Raw genomic sequence first — 22,511 nt, 5'->3', positions numbered from 1 at the left:
TGAGCCTGCGCTCTAGAGCCCCCGAGCCACAACTACTGAGCCCACGAGCCACAACTACTGAACCCCGTGGACCTAGAGCCTGTGCTCCACAACAAGAGAAGCCACCGCAATGAGAAGCCTGCGCACCGCAACGCAGAGTAGCCCCTGCTCACCGCAGCTAGAGAAAGCCCGCACGCAGCAACGAAGACCCAATGCAGCCAAAAAATAAATAAATAAATTTATATAAAAAAAATAATAATGGTTATATTTGGACAAGAGAAAATGTATCCTTTTCTACAGAAAAGATCAGTGGAAAGGTACGAAGTTTTCATTTCTCCCCTCTTTACAAAACAGGTTAAAGAAATCCAGGAAGAATTGGATAAATTGAGTCCACATAAAATTAAACACACTAAGAAGGTATGATGCAATTTAATTATGATTAATACTACTTATAAACTACATTTCCAGTGTTTTGTTAGTATTATGTGTGGGTTCTCTGCACTAATATTATTTTCAGTGCTTGTAGAAACCTATTAGGGAGTGAGCATCTTACATATTCTGAATTTGGGCTCATCTTCCAAGAAACAGGTTCTGAAAATAGATTTTTGTTCTTGCTCCTGGTATAAGAAACTGAGCATACAAGGGAAAAGGCTTTTTCATTAGAAGACCTTTCAGCTTTACAATTCCCTTTACTATGAAAAACGTTTTTACAGTAGAAGTTGTTCTTACATAGAAAGAAGATGGGCTATAAACGTTCGTAAGGGTTGGGTTAATGTTGAGAAGTTGTTCTTACATAGAAAGAAGATGGGCTATAAACGTTCGTAAGGGTTGGGTTAATGTTTAGAAGTTGTGAGTATTGAAATAACTCTCGCATCTCATTTATTGCCAGTCATGGGCAGTGTCCAGGCTGGCAGCTGCCCATCGAGGAGCCATTCGGGCCTTACAGATGTTTGTTACTCAGTTTACTGACCGGATAGAGCACCCAGTTCCTACTTGGTGCAAGGAACTGGGCAGCCTCATCCGCCAGCTTTCACTCTGTTCTGCCAAGCTGGAGGCCAATTCTTCTGTCCCTGATGTGGTGATAGATATCCTGCAACAAACTGAGGTATGAAATTGATGCCAATTTTTGTTTAAAGTGCATTGTTTCTAAGCAGGGAAGTAATGTTTACCATTGCCTAATTTCATTGAGATTTGTGGAGAACACAAGACAAAGCTGGTACCTAGTAAATTCAAGCTTTGCAGAGGGCAGAAGAAGCACTTCCTTTTAATTTTGTTTTTACAGTCTAGTCTATATTGTATTTCACTGCTTTGAGAATTGTTGACTTGAGTCTAGAACATATAACAACTCTTAACCAGGTCCATTAATTAAACAGAATGTTCCATACCGTGACGAAAAGAACTTGTTAGCATACAAAAGGAAAACAGTAAAGCACTGTTTAGATTAGTGCTTAGATTAGAGTATCAGTGTGCAATCTAGATAGATTTTTGAAAAAAAACACAAAAATATATGGAAGCAGAGCCTAAAGTCTTGTGCTATGGCTAGAGACTTCTGGAAATCACAACCGGCATGTGCTAGTCAGGAATAGATAGGGTTTTTAGTTTTATTGGTGACAAAGACAGCAAAAACACTGTGTCCTTAAATCTTTATAGTTCTTTGAAGTTTGTGGAGTGCTGTCATTTCATCCTTACTGCGTTGCTGTGATTTGCAATAGGTTTTATTACTTTTATTTTACAGATTAAAAAAAAAGGTCAGAGACATGACACAGTTACTTCTCTTGATGGCTGGAAATCCAGTGCCTGTTTTCTGACTCCCATGCCACTGTTATTTCCACTGCGCCACACATTTTCATCCACAAATAAAAGGATGGCCTTTCTGTTAGTGTGACACAGTAAGCTGTTGGCTGTAGAGGAAGGATGCTGTAGTGGGAAGAATTCGAGACTAAGTGACAGACCAATTCTACCATTAACTAGCCCTTGGTGATCTTTAAGTCCCCTTCTACCTTTACAGTTTCATTATCTAGCAAATATGTTTGTGATTTACATTGGTTACATTCATGTGTATAGAACTTACTATCAGGAATGTTATTGTCAAATGGAGACCTTTAGGTAGCATATCAAGTTATGTGGTGCTTTCTAAACTTATCCATAAGAAATATTTATTGGCCAGATGATTTCATTTAGAGGACATATCTTGCTAATCCTAGAAAGGATCTCAAGAGATATAGTCCCTTTCCCAAATTTTGAGCAGGAGTGCCTTAACATAATGTTTCTTAAATATAATGTTTGTCTCCTCTACATTTGAAAATATTCAGTAGCACAAGAAATTTATTCTTTCTTGTTGATGTGTACTACACCAACCCATAGCTTATTATTTTCTTATTGCCTTACTGTCATCTGAACTAAATGTCCCTGGCTGTGTTCAGGTGTCCTTAACTTGTACTGACTGGAGGGAGACTGGGCCCTTGCTGCCTGGTGACGAGTGGGTACTTGTTAGAGGACATGCCTCTCTTAGAAGGGGTGGCGGGGCACAGATCTCCCCCGTTGTGGTAGATGAGTGACTAGAGCCACTGGACATGCTAAGTTTCCTTTAGTTTATGAAGATGTACATTAAATACAGTCTGTGTGCTCACTTAAAGGATAATTTAAGTTTATGAGGTTTTCATTGGAATTAAAATGCTTATATAGCGTATAGGATTATATTCTGAAGACTGTGGTTATTTTTTAAAATAGGAATCCTTAATTTTAGAATTTGGATGCCTTTAAGAGTGGTCATATTCTTTATTTTTTTGCTATTGGTTTTAGTGAGCTAAACATATAAAAGAACATGCCGAATTCTTTTATAAATTGGATTTCTAAATAACCAAGTTTTAAAACTAAGTGATGTTTCATTAACAATTAGAGATAGCCATTTAATAATGAGTTTCTCTGGAGTTCCCATTTTCAGTTTTATAATTGAGAAGTCAGACTTTTGTGAGATAAACTAAGAGAATGATTAACTGTTTCATGGCAGGCTTTGGAATCCCTCCTGGAAAAGACACTGTCACCAAAAAAGGCAAAGAAATGTTTCAGTGAAATTCGGAGGAGATTTCCTATTGGTAGCCAAAGGGCCTTAGAGAGATGGCGAAGTACATCACCAAAGAGTGAGAGGAGGCCCGTCGTAGCAAAGGAGATATTTCCACAGGAAACAAGAGGACCTTCAGTGGCAAAGAAGCTTCTTGCTAGTATGTGTCCTAAAGTGTTTATTACAAGATACTTTATTCTTTGAAATTGTCTGGACTGTAACAGTTGCCCCCCTGGGTCAGGATTTAAAGCCTAGTCCACAATAGGTGCACTTGAACTAGGATAAAGGAATAGCAACCAAAATGCTTCCTTAGGCTGGAGGCTGGAGTATTTTTCCCTAGAGGAGGGTGGAGAAAGTAAAATTCCCTTTACCTGCATCATAGCATTTGGGCTAACCAAAGTAAATCCCTGCAGAGCTGGAAGTTAGAACCCTGCTTTTTTTTTTTAAGTTTCTTTATTTACATTTTAACGATAGATATATACATATCTACACAAATACACGTTGGTTGATACATATGATCTTTTTTTACATAGGTAATAAATTCTCGTTATTCCAATAAGCAGAGTTGCAAGCTTACGTGGTGTGCACATTTAAACAGATACTGCCAACTTGCCCTTGAAAATGGGCATACAATTATGTTTTGTTTAGCAGTGACCATCAGTATGTATTTCCCCATATCCTTGCCAAGTACTTTATATAATGAAATATAAAAAATTTCCAGTCTCTTGGTGGAAAATGGTACCTTACTGTTTTATATTGTGTTTCCCTGATTCCTAGTCAGGAAGGTTTCTCTTTCATGTGTTCCTTAGCCTTGTTTATTTCCTCTTCTTTGATTTATCTGTTCATATCCTTTGCCATCTCCCTACTGGGTTCTGTCTTTTGCTTATGAGTATATAGAAGTTCTTTATATATTTTGGATCTTAATCCTTTTCTGGTTTACATGTATTGTAAATATTTTCTCTTAGACACTTACTTTTGAATTTTGTTTATGATATCTTTTCTGGCACAGAAAATTTTATTTTTATTATTTATTTTATTTACTTTTTTCAGCTGTGCCACGAGGCTTGTGGGATCTTACTTCTCTGACCAGGGATTGACCCTGGACCCTGGCAGTGAAAGCACCAAGTCCTAACCACTGGACTGCCAGGGAATTCCCAGAAAATTTTAATTTTGTAGGCAAAATCGTCATTCTTTCCTACATATTTTAATATTGTAAGAGGTAGTTCTTTCCTCTTTGTTGTTGTGCTTTTTCAAAATTTTGCCGATGGTGATTGCTTATCTTCAGAGGAATTTAGAATGAGCTTGTCAAGTTCCATGAAAAATGCTGTTGGGAGTTCAATTGGTATTACATTGAGTTCATAAATTAATTAGGAGAGGAATGACATCTTTACAATATGATCTATCAATTTATTCATGCCCTTTTTCCATCCCTTCAGTTGAATTTTATAACTTTCTGCATATGATAATCCCTGACGTAGGAATATATAGGAATTCCTAAATTTTCTTGTTAGGTTTATTTCCAGTTTTTATTGCTATCGTGAATGGGATCTGTTTTTAAAATTACATTTTGAAATTGGTTATTGCTACTTATAGGAGAGCTGTTGGATTTGTACATTGCTCTTATATCTGACACCTCGCTGAAATCTTTTATTTGTTATGGTATTGTATTTCATTGGTTCTAAGGTATACATTTGAACATTTTCGAAATTGGGATGCATTCTTAAATTGATGATATCTTACAATTACTTGACGATATTTTAAAATTTCGTATCGGTACATAAAATAATGATATGTCTTATACTTGATATTTCAGATTTGAATAAAATATGAGGTTTTGTTAACTTTTATGTATTTTTCCAGATAGATGAGCTCACTTAAGTTTTGCCTCTCTCTTTGCAATTTTTATACCTTTCTTTTTTCCTCTTTCTGCTTTATTGAATGGATTTTAATTCAGGTAATATTGAATAATAACTGGAATGGTGGACATCAACTCGCCTTGCGTGCCCCCCCCTTACCAGTTTAAAGGGAATGCTTTTTCATATGTGATGCTGACTATTGATTTTTGGCAAATCTGCATATGAAGTTAAGGAAATTTTCTTCTGTTCCTGTTTTGCTAAGAGATTTTCTTTTCCTCTTTTTTTTTTCCTTCTTAAACTGACATATATACATTGATAGTATTTTAAAATAGTTTTAAGATTTTAATATTGAATTTTTTAATATGCCATTTATATTAGAGTGTGGATGAATCCAGTAAACTAGTTTTCCTTCTTTTAATTGAAGTGGAATGTACAGATAGAAAAGGGCACTATAAATTTACAGCTCAGTTATCAGAAAACAAACGTTTGTGTATGAACACCACCCAAGCCAGGAAATGGAACATTACAAGCACTAGGAAATCCCCCTAGACGCTGCTCTTCCAACCTCCTTCCCCTGCTTCTTCCCCTCTATTAAGTATCACTGTGATTTTTAATGCTGTACTTTGGTTTTGCCTGATTTGGAACTTTATAAAAAATAGAATCACACAATTGGTATTTTCTTGTGACTGGCTTCTTCCACTTAACACTTTGTGAGATTCATCTGTTCTGTTTGTGTAGCTGTAATTTGTTTATGTTCATTGCTGTATTCCACTGTACGAATATATGGCCATTTATCTATTCTGTTGTTTTAATCATTGGGTTTTTTCCAGTTTGGGGTGATTATAAGGGAAACTACTGCGATCGTTTTTATATATGTCTCTTGGTACATGTGTGCCTGTGTTTCTGTTGGGTTTATTCCCAGGAGTATAATTGTTAGTTCATCAGGGTATGTATTGGTTCAACTGTAATAAAGATTTTTTTCAAAGTAGTTTTATCCTTTTATATTCCAACCAACCGTGTATGAGAACAGTTGCTACACATCCTTGCCAGCCCTTGTTATTAGTTTTTAAATTTTTGGCGACCTGGTTGTTGTGTAAGGCTGTCATTGTGGTTTTAGTTACATTTTCTGGATGTTTAATGGTGAGTACTTCTTCATATACTTATTGGCCATTTACATGTCTTCTTTTGTGAAGGGCCAGTTCAGGTCTCTTGACCAGTCCTCCCTCCCCCCACCCCATTTTCGATTCCCATTTTTCCTTTCTCTCTCTCTCTCCTTTTCTTTATTGATTTGTAGGAGTTCCTCGTAGGAGTATTCTACATAGGACCCTTTCTCAGTTACCTGTGTTGTAAATATCCTCATAGAAATAAGATGTAGCTTGTTTTTAAATGTTGCCGAGGTGTCTTTTGATGGACAGAATTCTTAATTTCACTGTATTCCAATGTAGCAATCTTTTCCTGTATAGATTTTTTGTTGTTGTTTGTTTTTTTGGTTTGTTTTTGGATCCTGTTTAAGAAGCTTTTCCTTATGCCCAAATTAAGAAACTATTTTCCGATGTTATTTCCTAAAAAAGGTTCATTTTCTTCCAGGTGGATATCTAGTTGAGCTAGCACTCTTGGTTGAAAATATTATTCTTTCCCCACAGTGGCATACAGTGTCACTTTTGTCATAAGTTGTGTCCACATATGTGTGGGTCAGTTTCTGGGTCCTCTGTTCTCTTCCACTGATTTATTTGTTGGTTCTTATGCTAGTGTACACTATCTTACTTAACTATTCTAAGTCTTTTTAAAAATTTTTTTTTGTGGTACACGGGCCTCTCACTGTTGTGGCCTCTCCTGTTGCGGAGCACAGGCTCCGGACGCGCGGGCTCAGTGGCCATGGCTCCGGGGCCCAGCCGCTCCGCGGCATGTGGGATCTTCCTGGACCGGGGCACGAACCCATGTCCCCTGCATCGACAGGCGGACTCTCAACCACTGCGCCACCAGGGAAGCCCTATTCTAAGTCTTGATATCTAGTAGAACAGCTTTTGTCACCTGTTCTTCCAGAATGTCTTGGCAAATCTTGACCCTTGGTATTTCCATAGAAATTTTAGAATCAGAATTTGTTAATTTTCATCCCCTCCCCCTCCAACAACAAACAACCTATTGGAATTTTGGTGAGGAATTGTTATCTTTACAATATTCTATTTCCCAATCCACCAGCAGGGTATATATCCCTCCATTCATTTAGGTTGTCTTTAAATACTCTCAGTAACTTATAATGTGTGTGTGTGTTTGTTCATCTTTATTTAGAATTATTCCTTGGTATTGCTATTTTCAGTGCATTCAGTAAATGATGTCTTTTTAAAAACTTAATTTTTAATGAATATTGTGGATATACAGACATATAGTCGATTTTATGTGTTGATTTTATATCTAGCAACCTTGCTAAGCTAATTTATTTCTAATAATTTATGGGCAGATTATTTGTGTTTTGCAGTGTATATAGTCATGTCATCTATGAATATAACCATTGGTTTATTTCCTCCTTTCCAATCTTTATTGCTTTTATTTCTTTTTCTTCTATGGTTTTCTGGTTTTATTTACTTGATCTGTAGATGACTGATCTAAAGGTATGTTCAAGTCTCTTGAGACTTTAAAAATTTCTCTTTGTATTTCTATTCATTTTTTTGTTTGTTTTTTTTTGTTTGTTTGTTTGTTTGTTTTGCGGTACGTGGGCCTCTCACTGCTGTGGCCTCTCCCGTTGCGGAGCACAGGCTCCGGACGCGCAGGCCCAGCGGCCATGGCTCACGGGCCCAGCCGCTCCGCGGCATGTGGGATCCTCCTGGACCGGGGCACAAACCCGTGTCCCCTGCATCGGCAGGCGGACTCCCAACCACTGCGCCACCAGGGAAGCCCTCTCTTTGTATTTCTATTCATTTTTGTTTTGTACATTTTGAAGATGTGCTGTTAGATGCCTAAGCGTTCCTTACTGATAAATCTTTTTTCTGTGGATTTTGTATGTTATTATTAAATATCTCTCTTTGCCTTTTTAACGTCATTCACTTCGGATTCTGTTTTGTTTGATATTAATATTGTTTCATCTACCTAACTTGTTTGGCATTTACCTAGAATAACATTTTCCATCCCTTTATGTTCAGTTTTTCTTTGCTGTTTTATTTTAAGAATGTCTCTTGTAAATAGTTTATTGTTGGTATTTTTAACCCTGTTGTAGAGTTCTATATTTAACCTACTTACATTTACTGAGATTAATAGCACATTTGAACTTCTTTTACCTTATTTTTTGTTTTCCACTTGCCACTTTTTTTTCTTCGTTGTAATTTATTATGTTAATCAAGTTGTTCTTGTTTCATTTTGTTTCCTCTACTGATTTGAAAGTTATATATCAGTCTGGTTTTCATTTATTTCTCAATCTAAACTAATTCTGTGGAAATCTGTAGCTTAATGCACTGCCTCTATCATGAATGTAACAAAACCTAACTTACTCAGTTACTATTAGATATTTACTCACTGTAATGTGGTATTCTGTTCCCTTCATTGGTAGGCAGGTAGAACTAGTATAGCACCTTCCTTCTAACCAGAAGGCTGCCTTTGCCAGCCTTTCCCTCAGGACAGGTGTGATGTCTATTTGCTGCTGTATCCTCTGTGGTAGCCCCAAGGCCGACACATAGTTAGGCATTTAAATGAGTGACTGTGAAGAAGTGAAATAGGACAAGAAAAGGCCTCTGAGCAGCAAATCACAGTAACCTGAGTTCTGGGTGCTCATTTATGATACTCTGGAGGGAATGTGGAGAACTTTCCAGGCCTGCACACAGAGATGTGTTCCCTAAATGAGTTAAAAGATGAGAGGCGCCCATAACTGAGTTGTGAAAGGTGAGGACCAGATTCAGAGAGAGAATTTGGGAAACCTGCTAATATAAAACTCATTGTAGGCACCAGTGTGGGAAAGCAGGAAGACAGACCACCGTGGGAAAAACGGGGACCAGAAAGACCTCACTCTAGTCCCAGCTCCGCCAGTTTGTGATCCTGGGTTGATGACTTAATCTCTCTGAACCTTCATTTTTTCATCTGTGACTGGGGATAATACAGGCATACCTTATTTTTTTGTGCTTCACTTTATTGCGCTTCACAGATACTGTGCTTTTTACAAATTGAAGGTTTGTGGCAATCCTGCATTGTCAGGTGATGGTTAGCATATTTTAGTGATACAGTATTTTTTAATTAAGGTGTATACATTTTTTAAAGACATAAGGCTATTGCACACTTAATCGACTACATACTACATAGTGTAAACATAACTTTTATGTGCACTGGGAGACCAAAACATTTGTGTGACTCGCTTTATTGTGATGATATTTGCTCTATTTTGGTGGTCTGGAACCGAACCTGCAAGATCTCTCAGGTACGCCTGTGGTCCTTATCCGATGTAACTGACTTAGTTGTGGTAAGTAGCAAATTAGATAATTCATCAAGAATTAAGTGAGCTTCAGTTATCTGGAAAATGTGTTCATGTGGAACAGCTCCGTAGTTCCTGACAGGGCAGAATGAATGGGCCTTGCCCTGGACTGAGAGAGTCAGAAGATGTGACTCTGCTGCTTGCTGACCTTGTGACCTTGAGTAAAGCACTTAACTGTTACTTCCTCATCTGAAAAAACATAGTAATCATTGCCCCACCTGCTCTGTGTGTCATGGTGAGCCTCAAATGTGAATGTGAATTGTGTTAGATACTGAAAAAGTGTGCAGATGTCAGGGCTGATCATAAAATCACTGTCGTTATCATCATTACAAATTGAGGTATTATGGAAATTTGTAAATTTGCAAATTTAATACAGTTGCTTATGGGGAAGGATATGGTAGCCCTCTTATTTTTATTTATTTTACTGGTTTTTTTTGGTCATTATAATCTGGATTTCAGAAGGTTGCAGTTTCTGTTTCTGTTTTAGAATTCACTCTACCTAATACCTCCATTCTGAATTCCTAAGGTGTCCTCTTCCCAACGCCCCCGCCCCGATCCCTAAAAGTCACAGGGAGCCACTTGGGTGGAAAACCCAGTCTTTTCAGTTGGGATATATGTGTGAGCCTGATTTGATCTTGTGATTTATGTAATTGTTGGCTGGCACGTTTCTTTACCGGCTTCTGAAATGTTCTTACAGTGGTTGATTTCATTAGTATAACTTGTCAGATGTAAGGATGCTGCTTCCCTCCCCATCACCAGCAATGTCCTCAAACTCAGCTGCCTCTGGAACTTGTACTATATTTGCAGTTGATTTTTGCAAGTCAGAGCTGAAAAGGCATCAGGACCTAGAGGTCAGAGTTGCCTTGCTATATGTAAACTTGGGGATTAATAAATAAGTTTTAGACTGAGGATTTAGTCTAAGCATTCTTTCCTTCCAATTTATGTATCCTTGCTGCTTAACTTCCATGACCTTGAAAAGTACCAGATTAAAAAAGTGATGGGCTTCCCTGGTGGCGCAGCGGTTGAGAGCAGGGGACACGGGTTCGTGCCCCGGTTCGGGAAGATCCCACATGCCGCGGAGCGGCTGGGCCCGTGAGCCATGGTGATGCAAGGAGAGTCTGGCCTTTGGCCAGATTAAAGTAGTCTAAATATAGTTTTCCTTTTATTATGAAATATTTAGACATATAGAAAAAGAATGAAAATAATAAATACCTGTATATCTACTAGCCAGATTTAATAAACTTTAACGTTTTTGTTTTATTTGCTTCAGAATTTTTTTTGGAAATAAAATATGACAGCTACAGCTGAAGTGCCTTTTATATTTCTCTCCCCATTCTATACCCCTCCCTCCCTCACCAGAGGTTACTTTTGTTATTATAATAGGGACCTGCCCTGTTTTTATACCTGTACTGCTTATGTCTCTATCCATAAACACTATAAAGTATTGTTTCATATGCTATGCATTTCATGTCAGTGATATCTTACAAATACAACATTTGCAGTTTGCTTTCCCCTCCACTTAGGTTTGTAAGACTTGTTCATACTTATACATGAATTCTAATTTATTAATTTAACCACTGGGTGGGTTTCCCTTGTATGAATATACCATAGTTTATTCTCAGTTCTTATTGATCGACATTTGGGTCGTTTCCACTTTTTTGCTGTTACAAACACTGATGAAGTGAATATCTGTGTTCATGTCTTCCTGTGTAAGCGTGAGGGTTCCTCTAGGCTGAGTCTGTGCCCAGGAGTGAAACTGCTGGCTGACAGTGTGGGTGAGTTTTCAAGTAGCTGTGCCAGTTTACTCCTGCACTAGTAGCTTGTGAGAGTACTTGTTTTTCTATATCCTTGTTTATACATAGTATTGTCACATTAAAAATTTCCCCCTAATCTGATGGATGTGAAATGGTACCTCATTGTCTTAATTTCAATTTTTCTGATTACTGATGATCATCTTTTCATGTTTTTATTGACGGTTCAGATTTTCTCTCTAAATTGCCGTTTTCTTTCCTTTGCCTGTTTCTGTGTTGGATTGTTTGTTTTTCTTATAGATTCATAGGCGTTCTTTATATATTCTGTATATTAAGCCTATATTAGTTATATGCATTACAGAGATGTACTTCCAGACTCTGGCTTGTCTGTGACTTTATGGTGTCTTTTTGTCAAAAGGAAGTTGTAGTTTCATGTAATTAAGTTTAAATATGTTAACATTATATTTGACTTTAAGAAAGCCTTTTCTGCCCTGATGTCATAATCATATTCTCCTGTATTTTCTTCTAAAATCTTTAAAGTTTTCCTTTCACATTTAGGTCTTTATTCCATTTAGAATGTAAGTGTTCAGTTTGAGGCAAGGATCCTCACGCTGAACAGTTAAGTTTTTATTTTGTTACCTATGGATACTAATAATTTCAGCACTATTTATTGAACAATCCAGTTCATATTCACTGATTTGTCATACTGCCTTTGTCATATCCATCCTGCTTCATTGGTTTCTGCCTGTTCCTGTATCACTCCCACACTGCCTTAATTATTACAGCTTTATCACGAACACTTTATCTCTGGGAAAATAAGACTCCCACCCCTGCCCTATTCCCCACTTTTTTGTTCTTCAGAATTATTTGGGCTATCTTGGGATTTTTACACTTCATAAGAATTTTAGCATTAACCTGTTTAGATCCACAAAAAAATCTGTTGGGATTTTAATTGAACGTGCATTTGAAATTGTAGATCACTTTGGGGAGAATGGACAGCTTTACAGTATTTTTTCATTCATAAATACAATTAATCCAAATTTTCTTTCATGTCCTTTAAAATACCTTTGAATTTTTTCGGTAAAAGTCTTGTACACCTTTCATTAGATTTCTTCCTTAGTGCCCTACAGTTTAGTTGCTAATGTTAATGGGGTGTTTTTTCTAATTAGTTATTTTGATCTGTGGGAATGATATTGACTTTTGTATATTTTTCTTCTTTTATCCAGAAACCTTGCTGAACTCTATTCTTAGTTGTAATTGCTTATCTGTAGATTCTCTTGGATTTTTTTTCTATGTAGGAAATATCTCATCTTCAAATAAAGACAGTTTTACTTTCTTTTCCACTGCAGGTTGTATGTCATGTATGGAGTTCAGACTTTATTCTGTATCAAATTAGGAGCCATTGAAGGTTTTGAGAAGTGATATTTAAATATTTACATTGAAAAAAATAATTATGGTAGCCAGGAGAAGGTGTGATTGAAGATAAAGAAGGGGTCAGTTAGAAGATGCTATTGTTACAGTCACAGGATATTGCAAGCCTGACCTTGGGTAGTGGCAGAAGGCAAGGAAGGATAAGACATATTTAAGAATTGGGATCTGAGAGACCAGGTGAGTAAGTAACTGTGGGAGGTGAGATTCAGGGAGTCAGCCATGGCACTTAGGTTTCTGCTTGTAGAACTGCAGTAGGAGTCATAGGATTAGGAGCAACTCTGACAGCAAAACACCTCAGTTTTTAACAGGGTATTGTGAGCTTATCTGTCTCTAGATAATCACTCTCACTTGATTTGAACAGCATTTCTCTCAATTTGTCCTTCTGAAATCTCCATGTAGATAAGTATCAACCTGATACAGAGCTTCCAATGACCCAGAGGTTGGAAAACGAGCTTGATGTATTAAATGTGGATATCCTTCCGGAAGAAGCTCCATCTATTGTAGACCAAAATGCAAACTTCAAAGAAGAGGCATTAGCCCTGGCAAAAACAAGAGCAGGGAAAAAGAAGCTTGTGACTGAGAACGTGCCACCCTTTAGGAAGAAAGATACTCTGGCACCGGCAAGACTACAGCAAGTATGAAATCACTCCTTTCTTCTGGCCCATTTGTATTAATCTGACATTGTCCAAGGTCACACAGGCTGGTAGGAGGTGGAGCTAGGATTTGAGTTCTCAGGCATTTGAATGCCAGAGCCCTTGAGTCCAACTGTCTAAACTAAGCTTAGCTCCAGGTCGTTTTTATTTTTTAACAAAAAACAACAAGTTTTAATACTGTTACTAAGGGCAGGGCATTCTTTCTTGTCCTGGTTTAGTAAGAGCCTAACTGTTTGGATACCAAGGTCTTCACTGGGTAGGCTATTTTAAAATTCAGACTTTTTCTGCTTCTGATTTGGAAGTGTGAAATTTGAGAGGATTAAGATTTCCTGCTACAGATAAATATCGATAAATATTTGATATTGAAAGGCATCTTAGGGTGAGTACTTTCTAATATGGCTTTGGGAGCCAGCTGGCTTGAAAGTATATTATATTTTAATGTACGGCCAAGCCAGGGATTCTAGTTTTATGCCTCCAACCCTCTCCCCACAACCAAGGTTGTTTCAATGTAATTTGTACCCTCCCCAAATTTCTGCTACAGTGCTTTCCACTTAGGTTTTTGCTGAATGGGTGTATGAACATCATAGGGCCATCTGAAGCTTCAGTAAGCCAGAGGTTACAGCCAGTTTCTTTGATGTCCGTTTGGCTTTATAATTCATAGTTATCTCTTGCAGAGACTCCACAAAGCTGAAAAAAGTAGACCACCCCGATCTTACAGCAAAAGCAGGTTGCAACGGACAACAGTCTCCTCCAGGTTAAAAATGAACCAGCAGCCTGTGAAGGACCATAGGGCTCCTTGGATACCTCCAAACCCCACACCCCCGCTGGCATCTCCTAAATGGTATGTAAAAATTAACGGAACCATTTGGGTGTGTGACTTTATTTTCCTCCGCAGATCAAAGGTGACCTACTCCTTAGAGCAAATAAAGCAGCATCCTTAGTTCCCATTAAGGAGAAAAGCTTATTTGGATGAGTAATATATACATGAGACATTTTTTGCTAGAAGCCTATTGGTTCCTCTTTCCTACCTAGCTATGAGTAGAGTAACTCCCACGGGTCACCCCAATACCCTGTGGACATGTTCACCGTATGGAGGATCATGGGCTGCCTTCACTTGTCTCTTCACCCAGTGGATCCTAGTTACTTGAGGCCAGGAACTGTGCCTTCCTTATATCTGAATGTACAGGGCCTGATGTAGTAAATCTTCGTAGACATCTAGTAAATCTTTGCTGAATGAATGAATATTTAAAAATAATTCCTATTCCAAGTCAAGACAATATGAATGATAAAACCATGCAAATCTCATAGATGCTGTCCTGACCGCAGGGGACAGTTAGGGTAATGCTGACATTACTGCCTTGTCACCCTCACTCATAGCACATGGAGAATGAGGACCTGCCATTCCACGGAGCTGGGGAGAAGGCATTGTCCTTCAGGGGCAGCAGAGTCCAGTTAGGTGGAAGTAGTCTTTGGGGAATTGGTTAAAAGTGAAGGGGAGGACTTCCCTGGTGGCACAGTGGTTAAGAATCCACCTGCCGGGGCTTCCCTGGTGGCGCAGTGGTTGAGAGTCTGCCTGCCAATGCAGGGGACGTGGGTTCGAGCCCTGGTCTGGGAGGATCCCACATGCCACGGAGCAGCTGGGCCCGTGAGCCACAACTACTGAGCCTGCGTGTCTGGAGCCTGTGTTCCGCAGCAGGAGAGGCCGCGACAGTGAGAGGCCCGCGTACCGCAATGAGGAGTGGCCCCCGCTCTCCGCAACTGGAGAAAGCCCTCGCACAGAAACGAAGACCCAACACAGCCAAAAATAAATAAATTAAAAAAAAAAAAAAAAAAAAAGAATCCACCTGCCAATGCAGGGGACATGGGTTCGAACCCTGGTCAGGGAAGATCCCACATGCTGCAGAACAACTAAGCCTATGTGCCACAACTACTGAAGCCTGCACTCTAGAGCCTGCGAGCCACAACTACTGAGCCCATGCGCCACAACTACTGAAGCCTGCACGCCTAGAGCCCGTGTTCCGCAACAAGAGAAACCACCTCAACAAGAAGCCTGCGCACTGCAACAAAGAGTAGCCCCCACTTGCCACAACTAGAGAAAGCCCGTGCGCAGCAACGAAGACCCAATGCAGCCAAAAATAAATAAATAAATTTATAGAATATATATATATATATAGAAAAAAAAATTAAAAGTGAAGGGAGCTTGTATACTGTGGGACAGCGGTTCTCAAAAGCACAATGGAAAGGGCCAGGAGGTAGGACAGTAAAAGGAAGGCAGCCAAAAGTAGTAATGGGGGGAGGAGAACAAGTGAGAAGATAGGTGACTTGAAGGGTTCAGCCTTTAAGAGGCGGGCAGGAAACACGGTGAGAAGCCTGGTGGGATGGAGTCCCCGAAGACTCTGAATGATTGTGAATGGATGGTTATGCTTATTCCTCAACTCTCACTTTAAAGCTGAAGAAACGGTGTCCAGCGAATCTAATGTCTTGCTTATATAGCAGAGCTGGGACTAAAATCAGGTCTTCTGATTTCACAGTGTATGTGCTTTTTTGCTTTTATTTCTCTGCTCTAAATTCTATGTTTTTGGGGAATTCCCTGGCAGTCCTGTGGTTAGGACTCCGTGCTTCCACTGCAGGGGGCATGGGTTCGATCCCTGGTTGGGGAACTAGGATCTCGCATGCCACCCAACGTGGCCAAAAAAAAAAAAAAAATCTGTATTTTTATATATGCGTTAGTATAGAGATGTGAATTCAGTTGTAAGCTCATAAAACCAGCAGTTGGTTGGAGTTTATATTGCAAACCAAATATACAGTGGACTGTCTTCTAGAGTGTATGCGTGGTTGGTCGGGGAGGGGAGGGCATAAGGCTTATGGGCTCAAAGTGCTGTATTAGGCCTTATAAAGGCACAAAGTTGCTATGTAACATGGAATGTAGTTAGTGACCCAAATCTATATATTAAAACAGGGTTCTGTTGAGGTTCACCCATTATTCTGTAATTGACAGTTGTTTTTTCGTTTAAAATAGTGATTGCTTCTATGAAGCAAAGGAGGACTTCTTTCCTTTGACACTGAGCCTGAACCCTGGAGGATCTCACTCTGCTTTACATTCAGTTTCCGATTCAGAGCCCCATCCTGTAGATCACCATTAATTTAACGCTCTTGTCTTCTCTAAGCTGGCACCTTTTACGAGTCATTGGATGTGGAGTGAATGATTACAAAGGCATAGTTTTCCATTTTTTTGCAGTGCTGCCTGGCTAAAGGTGAAATCTAGCCCCAAAGATGCCGCAAAAGAACAGTCTGTCCAGCAAGAAGATACTCAAGAGGAAAGTCAGTTGAGAGGTGCTGTTGAGCACGAAGCAGTGAGGTTTGTCCTGGCGTTCGTCAAGTCTTTGAAAAGTAAAGGCCCCGTTTCACGAGGATTCTAAAGCGAACTCTTCTCTTTCCCATGTGTAAAGTTGGCTATTTAAAATGGAAATTACTAAACTTTTCTGTCAAATTATGCAGCTCAGACAGTGAACCCCTTTTTTATTCCTTGTCTAATTCATTCAAAAATTACGTATGTGTCTGTTGTCTACCAATTGCTCGTTTTGTATATGGTACAGTTGTGAGCTCTCTGGAGACTTTTAAAAAGGGGGGCAAAAAGGACAGAATCCCAGCCGCTACTTATTTATACTCAGTAGAGAGGACATATCACTGACTATAATTTAAGATAGAACATGGTACGTCCCCTGAGAACTGAAGAGTTAAGAGCTGAGAGAGTTCTGAAAGGGGACAGGACACCTCTGCAGAGATCTAGGCTTTGTGGAGGGAGATGGAAAATCAATTAGGACTTAAAGAATAGGCTTTAAATAGGGGGTGATGAGGTGAGGCCACTCCATGACAAGAGAGCAGTGAAAACAGGTTGCTCTGCATTCATTTGGCTGGAATTGTTCTTGCAATTATGGGGAAGCCAAAGCGAAAGTGGACCATTAGATAATTTGATACTATTCACGTACCCTAAACTGAAAGCATCAAGCCCTAACACATACAATAACGTTGTTCCGAGTTAGCTTTGCCTTTCTGTTTTTATTTGACTTTGCTCTGCCTTTAGGGCTCTCCTGGGAGCCCATTTCTTTGTCTGAGCTGGAAGATACAGGAACAGCTTTGTTTTACAGCTGAGCGAGAAGTCCTAATTGCAGCAATGGCTAGTTTTCTCGAGAATATTCGTGGGTATTTTTTTGTGTGTGTGGCTCTGCACGCTCACTAGGAGTGCTCTTGCGGGTGAATGTCTTTTTACGTGAAACGTTACACGGAGAGCTTTACTGGCCCAGAGGCTGCGTTACCTCTTGAGTCTTTAATGGAGCCAGGATTGGTGCTCTGGGGGATCCTGACTCCTGGTCTCTTTATGTGGTAATGATACCTGCAGGTCAAGGTAGAATTGGTCTGAGTCTTTTGTACTGTCTGCTAGACTCACTTGGCTTGATGCTGAAACTTCCAAAAGATTAAAGGAATTAGAAGAATTAAAAGCCGAAGAAATGGACAAAATGCAAAAACAGAGGTAACTGTGTGTTTCTGAGGTAGAGAAAAACCAAAGCAGCAGGGCTGTTTTACATCATCTAGTCATTTTCACAACTAGTTGAGATTGTTTAGTGGTGTAGTCACACTTCTCATGTTTATTGACCATCTGCCTGCTTAAAGTACTTTGAAGTCACCTAAGAAGCCAACAGTGGAGCCCAGACTGGAGCCCCAGGGAGTCCTGGCTGGTTTGAGGAGAGTTGGGGTGACTCTGATACCATCCTCTAGGCTCAATTGGCTTGATGCTGAAACTTCCAGAAGAACAAAGGAATTGAATGAACTCAAAACTGGAGAAATGGATAGACTTCAAAAACTGAGGTATGGGACTTCCCTGGTGGCGCAGTGGTTAAGAATCCGCCTGCCAATGCAGGGGACACGGGTTTGAGCCCTGGTCCGGGAAGATCCCACATGCTGCGGAGCAACTAAGCCTGTGCACCACAACTACTGAGCCTGTGCTCTAGAGCCCGCAAGCCACAACTACTGAGCCCATGTGCCACAACTACTGAAGCCCGTGTACCTAGAGCCCATGCTCCTCAACAAGAGAAGCCACCACAATGAGAAGCCCGCCCACTGCAATGAAGAGTAGCCCCCGCTTGCCGCAACTAGAGAAAGCCCACGCGCAGCAACAAAGACCCAACACGGCCATAAATAAATAAATAGATAAATAGATTGCTTAATTAATAAGGGGGAAAAAAAACTGAGGTATGTGTTTGCTTCTGAGGAAGGATAGTGAATGCTTGCCTATTCTAATTGGTCTAGATAGTTTCACCACCAAGCTGGACCATTTGGGCCTAAGCTCACTAAATGAATGAATGAATGAATATCTGCGTGCCTGTGTGTATTTTACACAGTATTTTTGCTAGGAATTATTTCTTTTGTGTGGAGTTTGAATGATATCTATAGTTTCGGAGGAGTTTTATCTGAAAGATCGGTATTATATCTATTTGTTTGTACTGCACTCAGAGGTGCTTTTCTCCTGGCTCAGTAGGGTAGGAGGTTAACGTGCAGTCTGCTCTTGTGGGTGGCTGTGTGGATACTTTTGCTTCACGTGTTAGCTTGAGTGCAGCCTAAGGTTTTTGAATGAGGTTGCTTTTCCCATTTGCCCCCAAGAGTGTTACCACCTAACTACAGGCACGAAGAAGTTCATGAGAAGGTTGAGTTGGTACTGCTGCAGTTGGCTCATTTTTCTAGCTCTGATAACGATTCACCCTGAAGTCACATGAACAGAATTCTCATTGACACAGCTGTGCATGCTGTCACTGGTCATGATAGAACGTTCACTCCCAGGCTGGAAGGGCCGTGGCTCTTTCTTTAGCGGGTGAGCACTGTGAACCACCACCCCAAACCACGAGATAGATCAGCACCCCTGCTCTCAAACTCCCTGTGAGTCTCTCTTCAGTTGCATCCCCTTCTTTCTCCCCAGAGTTCACCACTGTCCTGATTCCTGTGTTAATCTTTTCATTACCCTTATTCATAAATCTGTTACATAAGTGTGTATCGCTAGCCATATATTGTTCATCCTGACAGCTGAGAAGCAAGCCCAAACCTAGCTAAACAAGGAAAAGGCAATGCTGCTGGTAGTAGATGAAGATTCCCAGGGAAAGTAGTCTGCACAGAGTCCATCCTGCACTTCCCTAGGAGTTTTTAGGTGCCCATCCTGGGAAGTTAATGGGCAAGGTCATGAACGAGTCCTTGCAAATGTAGGGCTTACACCATTTGGGGCATCTGGAAGTGAACCAAGTGCAGTGGACTTCTGGAAGAAGCCTGGTCAGGGGGACAGCGGGCTGTCTTGTATAGTGTTCTATTTTATCGCCAAGAAGTATTCTATTGCATGACTATCCCACAGTCTGTTTATCCATCCTCCTGTGAATTAACCTTTGGGGTATTTTCCATTTTTAGTTAGTATGGGAGTTACTTTCTAGTTTTTCCACATCCTAGCTGACATTTGGTAATGTCTGGGGTTTTTTGTTTTTTGTTTTTTTTAATTTTAGCCGTTCAGGTGAGAGTGTGGTGGTGTCTTGTTGGGATTTTAATTTGTATTTCCTTGAAGTCTAATGATGATGAGGATCTGTTTTAGTGCTTATTGTCATGTGTCTATTCAAATCTTTTGCCATTTTTTATCATTTTTTTAATTATTGATTTTTAAGAGTTTTAAAACATATTTTCTGGATTTGAGGCCCTTTTCAGAATATGTGCAGCAGATATTTTCTCACAATACTGTGGCTTGCCTATATATTTTCTTAATGGGGTCTTTTGATGACTAGAAGTTTTAAATTTTGATTAAGATCAGCTTATCAATTTTTTCATTTTACAGTCTCTTTTGTGAAATAAGTAATCATTGCCAATGCTGACATCTCAAAGATATTCTGTGTTTTCTTCTAAATGCTTTATAGTTTTAGGTTTTATTTTTATGTCTGCAATCCATTTTTTATTAATTTCTGTACACAAGATGAGATGCTGATCCAAGTTCATTGTTTTCCTTATGGATATCTGGCTATTCTAGCACTATCTGATGAAAGGATTATTGACCTTGAGCTTTACTCTAGGGTCATCTGGGTGGACTGTTGGATAAGGACCCTCATGTGGGTCTTTAGGTGTTTCCTTTAGGGTAGGTCAAACTATCCAGAGATGAGTCTTTTGATCTTCTGCCTGGAGGGTGAGGACCTGGATGCCAGTGTCCTAGGAGCTGAGCTGGGCAGGAGGGTGGTGAGTCTTACCACTCGGCATTCAGCTTACGTACATGAATCCCCTCTTTTCAGTAGGGCACCTACTGTCTCAATGTAATTGGCATCCCCTAGTCAAGAGGCCCCTCCAGAGAATGAGCAACCAGACTTCCCTCAGAGTTGGAGAGAGGCAGTGGTCCAGTTGTGCGAAGGAGGGAAAGGGACCTAGGGATCTAACTTCTCAAACATCATTTGACTCTTGTCTTTTATAGTTAAGCCACCTCCTCCCAGCTCACCCCCAGGCCTAGGCATACCTGGTGCTACCAGTCTTGGGCCTCTTTAAGTCAGCAGTACAAATTGTGTGAGTTCTCAGGTTTCCCCATTATGACCCTAGAATTCAGCTTTCTCAGGTCAGTAAGTTACTTACCACTTTTGTCCTTCTGTTTCCAGCACCATTTTCCCCCCTTGTCTTTATGAGTTTATGTCTAATTCTGTTATTGTTGGGCTTGGGAGGGAACAAAATTAGCTTCATTTGTTGAGTCTTCTGCCCTCTTTAGTTGTTTCAAGGCAGCCATTATTCTTTCAAAATGGATTCAGAGCCTAATATACTTCTTCAGATGTTATCTCAGCCCTTGTCCTCAAAGTTAGGTTCAGGACCAGCATTACTGCATCACCTGAAAGCTTGTTGGAAATGCAGACTCTCAGGCCTCTCTCAGACCAACTGAATCAGAATCTGCATTTAACAAGATCCCCAGGGATGGCCATGAACATTAGAGAGGCCCTACAGTTTTTATAATCATTTGGTTTCCCTTCGCCTGGGGTGGTAAATAAATATGCACAATAAGATATTTTCTTGCTTTTGATTTTAATTTTCAGTTTTATTTCTAAACAGTGTTTCTGCCACCCAATTAGCGGATAAGGTAGAGAAGGCAGTTCTGGAGCGTTTGAAGCCTCTTCTGGTCAAGGCCCAGGTAATCTAGTTCATCCCATGTGCTTGCCTTTTGGAAGTTCTCAAATAAAAAGAGTTGCTCCAGAGGTCACACTGAGCCTTTGCAGGGCTGAGTGCCTGGCAGCTGGAAGCTACAGTGCTGCTCCGTGCTTCATAGCGTGCGTGCAGTGCTGCTGGGGCCCCTTTTGGGCACCCACACTGTTGATGTGTCTTCCATTGTGAGTAAGGGAACAAGATGAGGGAAGAGAAAGTACCACTTTTGAGAAAGGTGAGATTTTAGTTTGGGGAATGAGTTTCTATTGCAATTTACGTTCTTAATCAAATAGAGCTATTGGTGGTGTTAGTGTTCCGTTCACTGCTTCCACTCTAATCCCATCACTGCTCTTTCACCTCAGTGCTTTGGAATGATTTGCTCTATTTTTCCCAAGGAGAGAGATGTTAGGACAGCTTTCTGTGCACAAACCAGTACTTTCTTCAAGATGAAATTGCATAGAGCACCACCAGTAGGTTGGCCGTCCTCCTATAAGCAGTGAGCTGAAGGCTGTGGCCAGACCCTGTAGATCCACCCCGTAAATGGAAATAATCTTGTTCGTGTGAATAGATGAGGCCACAGAAGAGCACTAGAATTTTAAATAGAATGAAGGACATTCTGGGACCCTGAATAGACCACTGAACTTCTGTATCTCTTGGTCTAAGAAATGTTAAGTCATTTTTAGAGTCCATGGAAATCTCAGGACTATAGAACTGGGAGAGTTCTTAGTGGCCAAACCGTCCAACCTCCTTATTTTATCAGTGAGGAAACTGTGGAACAGAGAAGTTGAGTAATTGCACAAAAACACACAGCTACTCTGACAGTGTTTACAAAGTTGGGGGAAGAAAAGGGGCAGAAAGCCAAGACCAGCACATGGCATTTATTTTCATGAAGACAGAGTGCTTTGAATTCCCGCAAAAAGCCCAGTATAGCTAAAGCTGATGAACAGTTCCACACAGAAGTTATTCTGGGAGCAAAATTCATTTGTACTAATATGGGTTGTAAATTTTCATAATTTATGAGCATGCTTGTCTGTTTTAATAGAGAGTCAATTCTTCTCTGGAAGCAGATACTCATGTGAAGGATCGACTATCAGTGATCGCAGCAACAGCCCAGCCTGCAGAGAAGGTGCGTGT

General features: G+C 40.0%; 1 protein-coding gene across 1 annotated transcript in view; it reads left to right on the top strand.

The window, feature by feature from the left end:
- Positions 1-22,511, top strand: part of KIAA0753 — a gene marked incomplete at both ends in the record, with an annotated part of 53,815 nt that overhangs the window by 11,740 nt on the left and 19,564 nt on the right. Inside the window, 10 exons of the mRNA XM_079725767.1 lie at positions 334-396; positions 869-1,084; positions 2,990-3,200; positions 12,931-13,166; positions 13,859-14,025; positions 16,423-16,542; positions 17,626-17,715; positions 17,961-18,050; positions 21,288-21,366; positions 22,420-22,503. Coding sequence (XP_079581893.1) covers positions 334-396; positions 869-1,084; positions 2,990-3,200; positions 12,931-13,166; positions 13,859-14,025; positions 16,423-16,542; positions 17,626-17,715; positions 17,961-18,050; positions 21,288-21,366; positions 22,420-22,503 — 1,356 coding nt within the window. The remainder of the gene's footprint in view (positions 1-333; positions 397-868; positions 1,085-2,989; positions 3,201-12,930; positions 13,167-13,858; positions 14,026-16,422; positions 16,543-17,625; positions 17,716-17,960; positions 18,051-21,287; positions 21,367-22,419; positions 22,504-22,511) is intronic.

Source organism: Hyperoodon ampullatus (genome assembly GCF_949752795.1).
Source record: "Hyperoodon ampullatus genome assembly, chromosome: 19".
NCBI lineage: Eukaryota > Metazoa > Chordata > Mammalia > Artiodactyla > Ziphiidae > Hyperoodon > Hyperoodon ampullatus.
The sequence above is the reverse complement of the archived record's forward strand: the minus strand, read 5'-3'. Positions and strand labels throughout refer to the sequence as shown.